Raw genomic sequence first — 14,520 nt, 5'->3', positions numbered from 1 at the left:
CGATGCAACATGAACAGATGCAGCCGATTCATAATGAAATTTCTTGCCAGCTATATTTCATTGTCAAATGTATTGATTTTGTCTATTAGTTGTTGCAGCCCTGAATGGGATGGCGTAAGCAGGAAGTATTGATTGAGATATGGATTTTGTGTGTGAGGTTTGGAATGGTTACATGGAAGAAAGACATTGGAGAGGTGTTGTAATTGTTTTTGGACTTTTTATAATCGGGCTATGTTCCTTATTCTCTGCACTGCACCCAGCCATCTCATCTTAAACTCTGATGACCTCAGTGCTTGTATTATCACCATATTCTTTTTTCTTTCCTTGTCTCATCTAATCCTGTGACACATCTCCTGTAGCATTTCCGATAATCGTGCTACCTCTGCTACATCTCCTGTAGCATCTGCGCTAATTCTGCACTACCTCTGCTACATGTTCTGTAGCATCTCCGCTACTCCTGTGCTACCTCTCCTGTAGCATTTCTGATAATCCCATGCTACCTCTGTAGCATCTCCGCTAATCCTGTGCTACTTCTCTTGTAGCATTTCCGCTAAGCCTGTGCTGCCTCTGTCACATCTCCTGTAGCATCTGCGCAAATCCTGTGCTACCTCTCCTGTAGCATTTACGCTAATCCTGTGCTACCTCTGCCACATCTCTTGTAGCATCTGCGCTAATCCTGTGCTACCTCTGCTACATCTCCTGTAGCATTTGCGCTAATCCAGTGCTACCTCTGCTACATCTCCTGTAGCATTTGCGCTAATCCAGTGCTACCTCTGCTACATCTCCTATAGCATCTGCGCTAATCCTGTGTTACCTCTCCTGTAGCATTTATGCTAACCCTGTGCTACCTCTGCCGCATCTCCTGTAGCATCTGTGCTAATCCTGTGCTACCTCTCCTGTAGCATATGTGCTAATCCTGTGCTACCTCTCCTGTAGCATTTACGCTAATCCTGTGCTACCTCTCCTGTAGCATTTACGCTAATCCTATGCAACCTCTGCTACATCGCCTGCAGCATTTGCATATATTATATATATGCAGCCCTCAGATTGTTTTTATTTTTTATTTGTTTTGTTTTATAAGCAAATCAACACTTTTACAGCCACATCAGGAAAGGTGCCATATTGACCATTGATTCGCTCAGAAGCACATACCGCACACACGATTTTTAACAGGTGTTTTTAACCATCCCTTAGTTATGCTGCTATAGACTTAGACTGCTGGGGGGTTCCCATGATGCACTGTTTCTTTCTCTTTTTGCTCTGTATGCACCACTCTGCATTTAATTATTAGTGATCGATCTCTGCTCCCCTCCACAGCATGTCTTTTTCCTGGTTCTCTCCCTCAGCCCCAACCAGTCCCAGCAGAAGACTGCCCCTCCCTGAGCCTGGTTCTGCTGGAGGTTTCTTCCTGTTAAAAGGGAGTTTTTCCTTCCCACTGTAGCCAAGTGCTTGCTCACAGGGGGTCGTTTTGACCGTTGGGGTTTTACATAATTATTGTATGGCCTTGCCTTACAATATAAAGCGCCTTGGGGCAACTGTTTGTTGTGATTTGGCGCTATATAAAAAAAAATTGATTGATTGATTGACTTGGGTCACACAAGTGCAAGATTCAAACATAGTACAGTGTTTCAGATGGATGTTGATGGACATTCGGGTTTCATTTGATTTGTTGTGCAACCTCACTTGCAAACCAGGAATATTTATTTAAAATGTACATACCCTGCTGTATTTGTATTATGTTTTTACCAGAGGCCAAAATATAGCCATCGGGTATTGCGAAGTCTTTGCGTCTGTCTGTCTGTCTGTGCTCAGCATAACTCCAGTCCTAATACTGTCAGGGTCTTCAAATTCACAGGGAGCATTCTTGGGACACAGACCTTGGACAAGTTCAAAGATGGTTAACAGTGACTTATTTTAAGAGGTCAAAAGGTCACATTCTGTTGCCCAATGTTATGCTCATGTGGCCGAGGGTATTTTAGCATTGCATTATATTTTATGTTTATGATCATTCTGTGTTCTCCTAATGGACACAGCATGGTAGTAGTGCTATTATTACTACTACTACTACTACTACTAAAAGCGATGTCTACTTAACCACAGAGCTACACTTGCATCATGAACATGAATAGAAACTCACTCACTCTGAAATGTGTTCGGTGTGTTGCTAAATTTGAGGTGTCCTTTGGTCTGAAACATGCGATGCCGCCGTTTGCATGTTGGCTTTTACAAATCAGTTCTTACTCCTTGGTCATCTGCCTCCAACGGCACAGCAGTGACGGCTGCAGCTGCAGTTGTCGCTGCCTTCGTGTCGTCGTGTTTAAGTGCTCTGTGTTTAACAGCTTTTTTCGGAGAAATGCGTCTTCTGTACCTGTGGTACTGGGGAAAACAAGTACAGTTACAATTTCAGAATTTTGACATGAACTTGTTCCAAAGTATCGGTTCTCGTGGCATCTTGACCTTGTGCTAATATCTACTGATCTGCCTTAAATGATTTGGATTCAGTGATTCTTCTGGCACTGGTGGGTATAGGAGTCATAGTCTTCGAGCTCCTGTGAGGTTGTTGACAATAGCACTCATATATGTGTGTGTGTGTGTGTGTGTGTGTGTGTGTGTCGTAAATCTAATTGAATGAGTCAATGGAACAGATGGCACCCAGTGCTACAGGATGGGTATTAACCCCAATACACTGCTACACAGAGAGGTCAGTGGTGGCAGTATGTTGCCTTTCAACAATGACAGACAACCTGCTGTCAATATCTTAAATTCCCAGTAAACCCAGTGATTTCTACATTCATGTGCTTTGGAACTGATTGCATAAAATTCTTATGTCCAACTCTAATGTTATCAGACATATTGATCTCACTTTTCATATTTTTGGCTCTGTCTGTTACGAAAGTGTAGTGACACGGACCCACAACAGGGGGCGTAAATGAACGGACAATAGAAGGAGTTAAATTTGAACATGTTACTGTTGTGAATGCCACAACCACACACAGCAGATTATAGAATAAATACAAAGTCAATGAATAAAGGTGTCGTGTGGGCAGGCTCGACGATAGGAGACGTCCGTCTAGAGAAGAACCGGAACCACACGATTTCCTCCGCCACCGAACCCGAAGGATACTGGAGCCGCCAGGTCCCGAGTCCCTCAGGTGGCCACCGTCTCTGCGTGTCGGATCTGGTACTGCTGGCGAAGAGCAAAGACAGTCAAGTGTGGGTGTGTGTACACCCAGTAACAACAACGGTGGGAATTCCACCTCCACCTCTAACACACACTCGTGCAGCGTCTGTCTATTCACTTATCTGGCGAAAAGCAGAGCGAAGCAGTCGCGGCCCACGCCGGTCCTCCGGGGAGACAGCTGCAACGATGTATCAACTGGAATCAATATCGGATTATTCAGGCTGAGAGTATTACCTCCGTAGAAGAACGATATCTTGGCGACGTGGTGGAGGTGTCATCCTGCTTTTATCCGGGATGAAGTGCAGATGATCGGTGACAGCTGTCATAGTTGATGAGAGACAGCTGTCACCTTGGCTGTTCCTGTGAGGCGGCAGCGCCCTCTCGTGCCTGAAGCCCGCACTTCAGGCAGGGCGCCCTCTGGTGGTGGGCCAGCAGTACCTCCTCTTCTGGCGGCCCACACGACACTGTCTTCCTGTTGCGTTATTACACAAATAAGAAGAGCAATCAGAGGTTTCTGACGTCGGCCAATCCGGATCCAGATCACCTTCAAAAGTCAGTGGAGCCCTAATATCTATCTGTGGTGCAAATTTGCTAAGAATCCATGAAGGTTGTTTTTTTTTTGTTTTTTGTTTTTTTACGTAATCCATCAAAGCCTATATAAAGTGAAATCTTGATCCAGAATCCATATCCGGATCACAGCACAACCTCGTTGAATGATACATTTCATCTTTCACCTGATGAAATATTCTTTCCATTGCACAAATGAAAGAACATTCATTATTTGTTTTATATAACACCTAAAATACAACCCCAGTTCCCATGAAGTTGGGACGTTGTGTGAAATGTAAATAAAAACAGAATACAATGATTTGCAAATCCTCTTCAACCTATATTCAACTGAATACAGCACAAAAACAAGATATTTAATGTTCAAACTGATAAACTTTGTGCAAATATTTGCTCATTTTGAAATGGATGCCTGCGACACATTTCAAAAGAGTTGGGACGGGGCAACAAAAGACTGGGAAAGTTGATGAATGCTCAAAGAACACTTAATGGGAAATAGGTGAGTGTCATGATTGCATATTAAAGGAGCATCCCCAAAAGGCTCAGACGTTCACAAGCAAAGATGGGGCGAGGATCACCACTTTGTGAACAACTGCATAAAAAAATAGTCCAACAGTTTAAGAACAATGTTTCTTAATGTTCAATTGCAAGGAATTTAGGGATTCCATCATCTACAGTCCATAATATAATCAGACGATTCACAGAATTTGGAGAACTTTCTACATGTAAGCAGCAAGGCTAAAAATCAACAATGATTGCCCGTGACCTTCGATCCCACAGGTGGTACTGCATTAAAAACCAAGATCATTGTTTAAAGGTTATTACCGTGTGGGCTCAGGAACACTTCAGAAAACCATTGTCAGTTAACACAGTTCACCGCTACATCTACAAGTGCAAGTTAAAACTCTTCCATGCAAAGCAAAAGCCATACATCAACAACATCCAGAAACACAGCTGCCTTCTCTGGGCCTGAGCTCATTTGAAATGGACAGACGCAAAGTGGAAAAGTGTGCTGTTGTCTGAGTCCACATTTCATATTGTTTTAGGAAATCATGGACGTCGTGTCCTCTAGACAAAAGAAGAATAAGACCGTCCAGATTGTTATCAGTGCAAAGTTCAAAAGCCAACATCAGTGATGGTATGGGGGTGTGTTAGTGCCCATGGCATGGGCAGCTTACACATCTGTGATGGCACCATCAATGCTGAAAGGTACATCCAGATTTTGAAGCAACACATGCTGCCATCCAAGCAACGTCTTTTTCAGGGACATCCCTGATTATTTCAGCAAGACAATGCCAAGCCACATTCTGCACGTGTTACAACAGCGTGGCTTCATAGTAAAAGAGTGCGGGTACTAGACTGGCCTGCCTGCAATCCAGACCTGTCACCCATTGAAAATGTGTGGTGCATTATGAAGCACAAAATACGACAACGGAGACCCCGAACTGTTGAACAACTGAAGTTGTACATCAAGCAAGAATGGGAAAGAATTCTACCTACAAACCTTCAACAATTAGTGTCCTCAGTTCCCAAATGCTTATTGAGTGTTGTTAGAAGGAAAGGTGATGTAACACAGTGGTAAACATACCACTGTCCCAACTGTTTTGAAACATGTTGCAGTCATCCATTTAAAAATGAGCAAATATTTGCACAAAAACAACAAAGTTTATCAGTTTGAACATTAAATATCTTGTCTTTGTGGTCTATTCATTTGAATATAGGTTGAAGAGGATTTGCAAATCATTGTATTCTGTTTTTATTTACATTTCACACAACGTCCCAACTTCATTGGAACTGGGGTTGTAGATCCTTGCCATTTGTTATTTAATTAATTTATAAACAAGAGAAAAAAGGGCTTACGTTTTGGTGTGCGTCACTTGTCTTTTGAGGTCAAGAGGTTCCAGACAGTTCAACACAATCGTTCAATAACAATCCAATACAAAATTGTTCTTACTCAACTTGCAAAAACAGTCAGATAGTTCAAACACAACCCAATCCAAAATTTGTTTGTGTACAGACTGCTGTCTGGTTCCGACAGAAATTTGTCGAGCGGTTCTACTTCAGCTAGAGACGTCCCAGCCAATATAAAGGCACTATAAAAAATAAAGAGATGATTGACCTCGATTGTGACCTTCAAGGTCATTCAAAGTGAAATGCAGTGGTATTTTTCTAAAGCCCACAAATGACGTCATGTCTTTAGCAACCCTCGACGTATCCGCCACCATTCATCCACCATAATCAATCGTATCTGAATGACCTTGATTGGACCCTCAAGGTCAAATGCAATGGTGTATTTTGAAAGCCCACACATGACTTACTATTCATGTGTCACTGGGGCAAATCTGGCACGTTTACTCGCTATAAACCACCAAAGCTTGAGCGACCTTCACTGGGACCTTCAAGGTTACTCAACGTGAAATGCGGTGGTACATTTTGAAAGTCCATATTTCTAACAGTAAACATGCATCTGTCACCTCTGATTCATGAGTTACAAACCCAAAAAAACTTTCTCCAAATCTATGTTTTTGTTAGGCAAATTTTTGACCTTGCACTGTGACTTTGGCTTTTGACCCCTGATTCTTAAACGTTGAGGCATTCATCCTTGGTTGGGGTGTAACTAATGTACAGAATTTGGTTAAAATTCCTCAATTAGTTTTTGAGATATCTACTAATGGACAGACAGATAAGAACAGATTAATTAATTATAAGCATTTAGGATTTATAGCCGTTTGTCGCCTCACCTGCTCTAACTCTCCTCCTTTCCTCATCACCGTCTGTCAGCCGAGGCTCACAGGTGTGGAAGTACAAAGGAGATGTAATGAAGGAATAACTGAGAGAGAACGTGGCCAAAATGAAGCTGACCAGAGTGAAGACGTGAGTGGGTTTAAGGACGAGTGTGCACCTCAGGGCCGTCCATTCATTAGAGCAAATGAATGATGATGAACAAAGATGATGAATGAGTCATTCGTGCACTCCAAAGTGTGACGGCACGTTTTGGATGAGAGGAGAAATGGAAGCAAGAAATGGCGTCATCCTATTTATAAGGAAAGTAGATAACTGGAAAAATATTGTCCAGATCGTCACAACTATATTTCCATATTGTCACATCATTTTTATGCCCCACCGTTATGTAGGTATTTATAAAATACTGTTATTTTAGCCAGAAGTCCTCACTGCACAACAGACTTGACACTTACACATAGGTACTCCCTGGAGAATAGATGAGCTGATTTGATTTGTTAATTCATGATCAATACAGGTTGGACACTTAATACCTGCACTATAGGTACTGCTTGATGAATTGATTAGGTTTGAAGGTTGTTTGATGTCTATATTTGCATATTAATTATGGCAAAGTCATTTTTGTTGTCAGTGTTGGTGGTACATTGAGTGAATGAGAGGCATCATAGTAAAGCGCTTTGATGGTCTGCATCAGACAGAAACGCCCTGTATAAGTGCAGTCCATTTCCCATTTAAGCACTTGACACTTACGCTGTAGGTAGTTCTTGGAGAATAGATGAGCTGATTAGAGTTCAAGATAGTTTGGTTTACACTTTAACATGTAAATGACAATAAAGTGATTGTTCCTATTAATAGGATGACTCATTAACAATACAGGGTGGACACTTGATACTGACTCCATAGATACTGCTTTAGGAGTTGATGAACTGATTATATTTTAAGGTTGTTTGATGCTTACATTTGTGTGTGTGTGTGTGTGTGTGTGTGTGTGTGTGTGTGTGTGTGTGTGTGTGTGTGGTGTGTGTGTGTGTGTGTGTGTGTGTGTGTGTGTGTGTGTGTGTGTGTGTGTGTGTGTGTGTGGTGTGTGTGTGTGTGTGTGTGTGTGTGTGTGTGTGTGATTATGTAGGAGATATGAGATGAAATATGATACGAGATAAGATCAGACAGAATAGGAGATGATGAGATGTGACAGCATTAGATTTTAGGGTTGTTTCACGCGTCCTGTATCAAGTCAAGTGTGAGAGCATGCCCTGGTGCTGCCCTTTGCCCCAACCATAATACCATGGAACTGCCCCAGGTCCTGGATGACAACCACTGAGGCAGACAACCAGTCCATTCCCACATCACTAAATATAATCATCTAAAAATATATATCATATAATTTCTGATCATATGAATGATGGTGAATTGATTTCTGTGTGGAATATGATAGCACCCTAAAAAATACATGCTGCACACTTGATACCAACACCATACGTAGCTCCTGAGGAGCAGACGACCTGATTGGAGTTCATTGTGTGGTTCATGTCCGTAAATGTTATATTTACAATGTGTGCATATTACAGACACAAATCTAACAAATATGATCACTGGATTACTAATTTGCATAAATCAATGGAACTGCTGAAATTAAGAATGCCTCATATATACTGTCGCAAATCTGTGTGCTAATTTGTGTGCCAGTGTCGCAGACCGAATGGTCCCCTCTAAAAATTGGTCCGTCCTGCCTTCACTGCACCTGCGTTATTAGCCGCGGTTCACTGATTAGCGCCGTGTTTAAACTGCACTGCAGTCATTATCTGTCTCAGCAACAGATATCTGAAGCTTTTGTACAACAATCATTTCCACAGAAAGTGATCAGAGCGCCGCGGCTGCACGAGCTGCTAGTTGATGCGCTCACTGCGCGTTGGTCATTTCAAAGCGTCATGGAGTTTCGCCTTGTTTCTGCTTAAACTGACTTTAGAATGGTTTAAGGTGGTTTACCTTTATCATCTGATGGTTAATAATCACATGAATCCCTTTGATTGCTTTGGGTGAAGAGACTCTGTCTTAGACGAGCTGCTGTGGTCCCAAACGACACATGCGCTGTGAAGGCAGGTGGACCGAGTTTTCGGGAGGGGGGACCGTTCGGTCTGCGATGCTGGTTTACAAGCTTGGAATCCCCCCCATCATTCCGGGGTGTCAAAAACGTGGCATGCTGGCATAGTTGGGGTTTTATTTAAAGTAGAAATGCAGAGCACCGGAATGATTTAAAGTAGCAGTTTGTGTTGATGCGGGACTCACTCAAACACACACACACTGGTGACACACACACTTGTTCTAATGGTGATGAGACTGGATGACATTCCCACTTTGGAACGTTGTTCTTTTCTCCTGTTGGCTCCTGTCACGTGTGTGAGGCGGTGTAGATGCTGCTGCAGCCTTACCCGGAAGGCGAACACAAGCGTCCACAGCGATGTGGACTTTCTGGCGTTTTGCACCTCTCTGGACAACATCGTCTCATGACTCTTTGACATGACACACACAGCTGCTGCAGAGACGATCCTCTCTGGGCTTTTCCTGTCTAGCTCACGAGCCTTTCCGCTGGCACTTCCGATATGATGTTAACGTGCTCTTACTTGTTTAAAGCTCCTGTAATCTGGATCCCTGCTGGACACCGGGCTGCCTCTGGACCTGCACTGACCCCTGGTGTTTACTAGAGGACATTGCACCTGTTCACATTGAACTGGAAGCGCCGACTCGAAAGGAGAAGTAGAATCTGCAGCCATCTGTTGCAAATGTGTGTGTTTGTCTGCCGGGCTCATATTACACACTCGCTATCTTCTTTCTCATTTCTTATCGGAAATCCAAAAGTTTGTCGCAATGCACCGCATGGTCGCCCGTCACTTTGTGTCGTTATGCTTCCTGTTACTCTAAAGCCACTTCCTCCACCACCTCAGTCTGCAGCTCGTTTCCATTTATAAACTTCACATCTCATTTTAGTGCGCCTGTGCGTTCCGGTTGCATCACCGTGAGCGTTGTGTGTTGCACAGAGGAGGTGTTGGCTAATAGTGAGAACACTTTTTTTTTTTTTTATTTGTTGAGAGTCGCAGACAGTGAGGCAGCGTCAGTGACATGGAAATATCTGGACATGGACAAGTGGAAGCTCATGTTCCGCACCAAAACTCGCATACGAGAGGCAAGTCGCCACTTTTTCTTTTTATGCGTGCTTTTTTTTGTTCGTTTTTGTTTGTCACTGAGGTACCGGTTATGGGCGTGACTGGGGTGATGGATGTGTCGAGGTAAACCGGGAAGCTGCAGTGGAACGGACGACTTCCACCAGGGTGGAGACTATGCTGGCGTCTTCTGAGGTGTGAAAAATTAATCGGAGTGTGAGCATGCTGATTAGATTAGTCGTCTTCATGCCGCAGCTCCACACACAAATAAAAACACTACATGATGAGGCCGATAGCTATGAATTGAGTTCATCCTGGTGTGTTATTGTGAGCTCCTTTGACGCCCCACGTTCTATATTTTAAACTGTACTTTTTGTGTTGCTCGCATTTTAGCATCTTTACGTCAGTCGGGCCACAATTCAAACTCAGTCACTCTTGTGATTTTGACCTGATTTTCTGCTACTTTACGGGGAGCATTGTTGCTTTTTTTAAGTACATTTTCAAATATAGTGCATCCATAAAATATTCACAGCACTTCACTTTTTCCACATTTTTTTTGTTACAGCCTTATTCCAAAATGAATGAAATTCATTTATTTCCTCAAAATTCTACATACAATACCCCATAATGACAATGTGAAAAAAGTTTTTTTTTTTTTTTTTTTTTGCTAATTTATTTAAAAAAAAAATCTAAGAAATCATGTGTACATAAGTATTCTCAGCATTTGCCATGAAGCACAAAATTGAGCTCAGGTGCATCCTGTTTCCACTGATCATCCTTGAGATGTTTCTACAGCTTAATTGAGTCCACCTGGGGTAAATTCAGTTGACTGGACATGATTTGAAAAGGCACATACCTGTCTATATATAAGGTCCCACAGTTGACAGTGCATGTCAGAGCACAAACCAAGCATGAAGTCAAAGGAATTGTCTGTAGACCTCCGAGACAGGATTGTCACGAGGCACAAATCTGGAGAAGGGTACAGAAACATTTCTGCTGCTTTGAAGGTCCCAATGAGCACAGTGACCTCCATCCTCTATAAATGCAAGAAGTGTTGATCCACCAGGACTCCTAGAGCTGACCCTACCACTGAAATGCGTGATCAGGGGAGAAGGACCTGTATGGTACAGTGGCCAGACGGAAGCCACTCCTTAGTAAAAGGAACTCTTTGGTGGGATGCCAGGCATCCTGGTTTGGAGGAAACCAGGCACCGCTCATCACCTAACCAGTGCCATCCTCACAGTGAAGCATTGTGGTGGCAGCATCATGCTGTGGGGATGTTCTTCTGCAGCAGGAAATGGGAGACTAGTCAGGATTGAGGGAAAGATGAATGCAGCAATGTACAGAGACATCCTGGATGTAAACCTGCTCCAGAGCGCTCTTGGCCTCAGACTGGGGCAACGGTTCATCTTTCAGCAGGACAATGACCGTAAATACACAGTGAAGATATCAAAGGAGTGGCTTCAGGACAATTCTGTGAATGTCCTTGAGTGGACCAGCCAGTGCCCAGGCCTGAATCCAGTTGAAGATCTCTGGAGAGATCTGAAAATGGCAACGACGCTCCCCATCCTATCTGATGGAGCTTGAGAGGTGCTGCAAAGAGGAATGGGCAAAACTGCCCAAAGATAGGTGCACCAAGCTTGTGGCTTGAGGCTGTAATTGCTGCTAAAAGGTGCATCAACAAAATATTGAGCAAAGGCTGTGAATACTTATGTATACGTGATTTCTTAGTTTTTCATTTTTAGTAGTGTATATGTATTTTTTTCTTAAAGCTACACTGTGTATGATTTAAGGAAAATTTAATTCAATCATTCATTCATAGCCATGTTTATTAGTGTATAATTACCGACAACAACGTATTGCTGTGTTTTCATTAGTCTAGAATGAAGCAGCACAGAAGATTGAAAATAAATGATAAGCAGCCCATGGTTGCTCCCCTGTACACCGTGTACTGGTTGCTGGTGCAGGTTAATGAATTTGAGAACCCTCATTTTTGTCAAATGAAGCATCATGAATCTTATTTATCACAAAATCATCCCCGAAGAAATTCTGGAAATATGAAAAGAAATAATGTCTTTAATGGTGACGGCATAATGTAATCTCCAACCTCACCACCAGATGATGCTAAATCATACACACTGTAGCTTTAAAGAATAAGTGGTTCTACTTATTTATAATTATTTATAAATATTAATAAAAGTATTATGTGGCATTTTAGGCACATTAAATTAACCTTGTGTAGTACATGAAAAGTTGGTATGTTTATAATGTTAACTTTGTGTTGTTTTCTGGCTGTATTTCAAGTATTTGGTAGATATGCCATATGCATAGCATTTGTTTTTAGTTTTTTTTTCTTGCTGCTTTAACACCTTTTTGCAGCAAAATAAAGCTTTAAAAGTTATCTGCTGAGACATACTTTAAATACACATACCTCAGACAGAATATATGGAAATATACTTTATTACCGAAACGTATAACACCACCACCCCAAAACAAAATGTATAAATCTGTCACTTCAGGTCTGCATTTTGTACGACATTTTTGTTTTTGTTTTCCTTTTCAGTGTACAGCGTCCACACTGAAAACAACATAATTAACCGAAGTGACTGCGTTAACCAGACTCGCTGATTTGTGTCTGCAATCACTTATTGCAAATTTCATAAAGATTTTAAGAAGCAGTTGTTCTGAGAACCACTGCGCTATCAGGCAGGAAGGACGCGAGATCGGGTCAACAAAAGAGGAACTGAGAACCGTGAGGGAAGAAAGGCTTCCTGTCACCACCTCTGCCTGGTGTGTGTGTGTGTGTGTGTGCGCGCGCGTGTGCGGTAAATCGGGTACGATCGTCCCTTTAAGGATCATGCATATCCAGAACATGTTGCCTTGTATTTCGGTTGTCCACAAATTTGCAAACGCTGAAGCCATGACCCTTTTGTGTGAACATAACCACCATCCTCCTCTTTTAGAAGACATCTCATATCACCTGGATTGAAAAGGACTCGGCCAATATTAGAGCCCAGGTAAGCTGTGACGGCGTGTGCAGCTGCTTTGTGTTGTCTCGAACGCCTCGCCACGCAAACACGCTCCAGCTTATTGTAGCTTTGGCTGCAGGATTCAGTCATAATTGTTTAAATGCAAAACAGCGCCCGCAAATTGCATTTTTCATCCTCATTATAGTTTATTTATAAAGCACTTGTGGGACATATAAAGTGTTGCCAACATCAAATATAATGAAATGAAAAAACTATCTCTCTATATCTATCTCTATCCATCTTTATCTGTATCTCTGTCTCAATCTCTATCTGCCTATCTCTATATCTACATCTCTGTTTTTATCTCTCTATTGTCATCTATCTCTATCTCTCTATCTTTCTATCGCTATCTATCTCTATCACTCTCTATCTCTATCTATCTCTGCCTATCTCTATCTGTGTCTATAGCTATTTCTTTATCTCTCTACCTATCTCCATCTCTGTCTGTCTATATCTGTCTCTATATCTGTCTCTACATATCTCTCTATCAATCTCTATCTATGTCTATATCACTATCTCTCTATCTTTATCTTTCTATCTCTGTCTCTCTACTCAATCTATGTCTTTATCTTTGTCTATCTATCCCTATCTCTGGCTATCTCTATCTATCTATAGCTATCTATCTATCTCTCTGCCTATCTCTATCCATCTCTGTCTATATCTGTCTCTATATCTGTCTACCTTGCTATCGATCTCTACATATCTCTCTATCAATCTCTATCTATCTCTGTATCTCTATCTTTATCTTTCTATCTTTATCACTCTATCATCTATCTTTATATCTGTCTCTATCTCTGTCTATCGCTGTCTCTCTTTATCTGCCTGTATCTCTATCTCTCTATCTCTATTTTTATCTCTCTATCTATCTCTCTATCTATCTCTATCTCTGTCTGTCGCTGTCTCTCTTTATCTGCCTCTATCTCTGTATCTCTATCTTTATCTTTCTATCTTTATCACTCTATCATCTATCTTTATATCTGTCTCTATCTCTGTCTATCGCTGTCTCTCTTTATCTGCCTGTATCTCTATCTCTCTATCTCTATTTTTATCTCTCTATCTATCTCTATCTCTGTCTGTCGCTGTCTCTCTTTATCTGCCTCTATCTCTCTATCTCTATTTTTATCTCTCTATCTCTCTATCTATCTCTATCTCTGTCTGTCGCTGTCTCTCTTTATCTGCCTCTATCTCTCTATCTCTATTTTTATCTCTCTATCTCCCTATCTATCTCTCTATCTCTCTAACGCCATCTCTCCATCTATATGTCTCTATTTCTCTATCTCTCTATCTATTGCCATCTCTCTCTCTCTCTGTTTCTCTCGCTATCTTTCTATCACTAGCTATCTCTATCACTCTATCTCTATCTCTGCCTATCTCTCTATCGCTATATTTATCTCTCTATCTCTCTACCTATTTCTGTCAATCTCTATCTGTCTCTATCTCTCTATCTGCCTATCTCTCTATATATATATCTCTATTTTTATCTATCTCTATTTTTATCTCTGTCTCTATCTCTATCAATCTCTCCATCTATCTTTCTATCACTGTCTATCTCTGTCACTCTTTATCTCTATTTCTGCCTATCTTTTTATCTCTCTACCTATCTCTATCCATCTCTATCTGTCTATATCTGTCTCTATATCTATCCATCTCTACATATCTCTCTATCAATCTCTATCTATCTCTGTATCTCTATCTCTCTATCTTTATTTTTCTGTCTCTATCACACAATCATCTATCTTTATCTCTGTCTCTTTATCTATATCTCTCTATCTCTATTTTTATCTCTCTATCTCCCTATCTCTCTATATCTATCTTTCTATCTATCACTATCTCTCTATCTATATCT

The 14,520-nt window shown here is 41.5% G+C and overlaps 1 protein-coding gene across 3 annotated transcripts in view; it reads left to right on the top strand.

Annotated features, from left to right (window-relative positions):
- rps6ka1 (ribosomal protein S6 kinase a, polypeptide 1) overlaps window positions 1-14,520 on the top strand; it is a 125,057-nt gene that overhangs the window by 76,810 nt on the left and 33,727 nt on the right. The window contains exons 1-2 of one of the 3 annotated variants that reach the window (XM_034195192.1): window positions 9,551-9,668; window positions 12,609-12,662. The exons of 1 other annotated variant lie outside the window; for it this stretch is intronic. In XM_034195192.1, the coding sequence (XP_034051083.1) occupies window positions 9,621-9,668; window positions 12,609-12,662 (102 nt within the window). In that variant the 5' untranslated portion in view covers window positions 9,551-9,620. Of the gene's footprint in view, window positions 1-9,550; window positions 9,669-9,807; window positions 9,841-12,608; window positions 12,663-14,520 lie in introns of those variants that run through there. One more of the 3 variants, XM_034195193.1, reaches the window with a different exon arrangement.

This window comes from Thalassophryne amazonica, chromosome 19 (assembly GCF_902500255.1).
Source record: "Thalassophryne amazonica chromosome 19, fThaAma1.1, whole genome shotgun sequence".
In the NCBI taxonomy this organism is placed as follows: domain Eukaryota; kingdom Metazoa; phylum Chordata; class Actinopteri; order Batrachoidiformes; family Batrachoididae; genus Thalassophryne; species Thalassophryne amazonica.
This window is presented reverse-complemented; position numbering and strand designations above follow the sequence as displayed.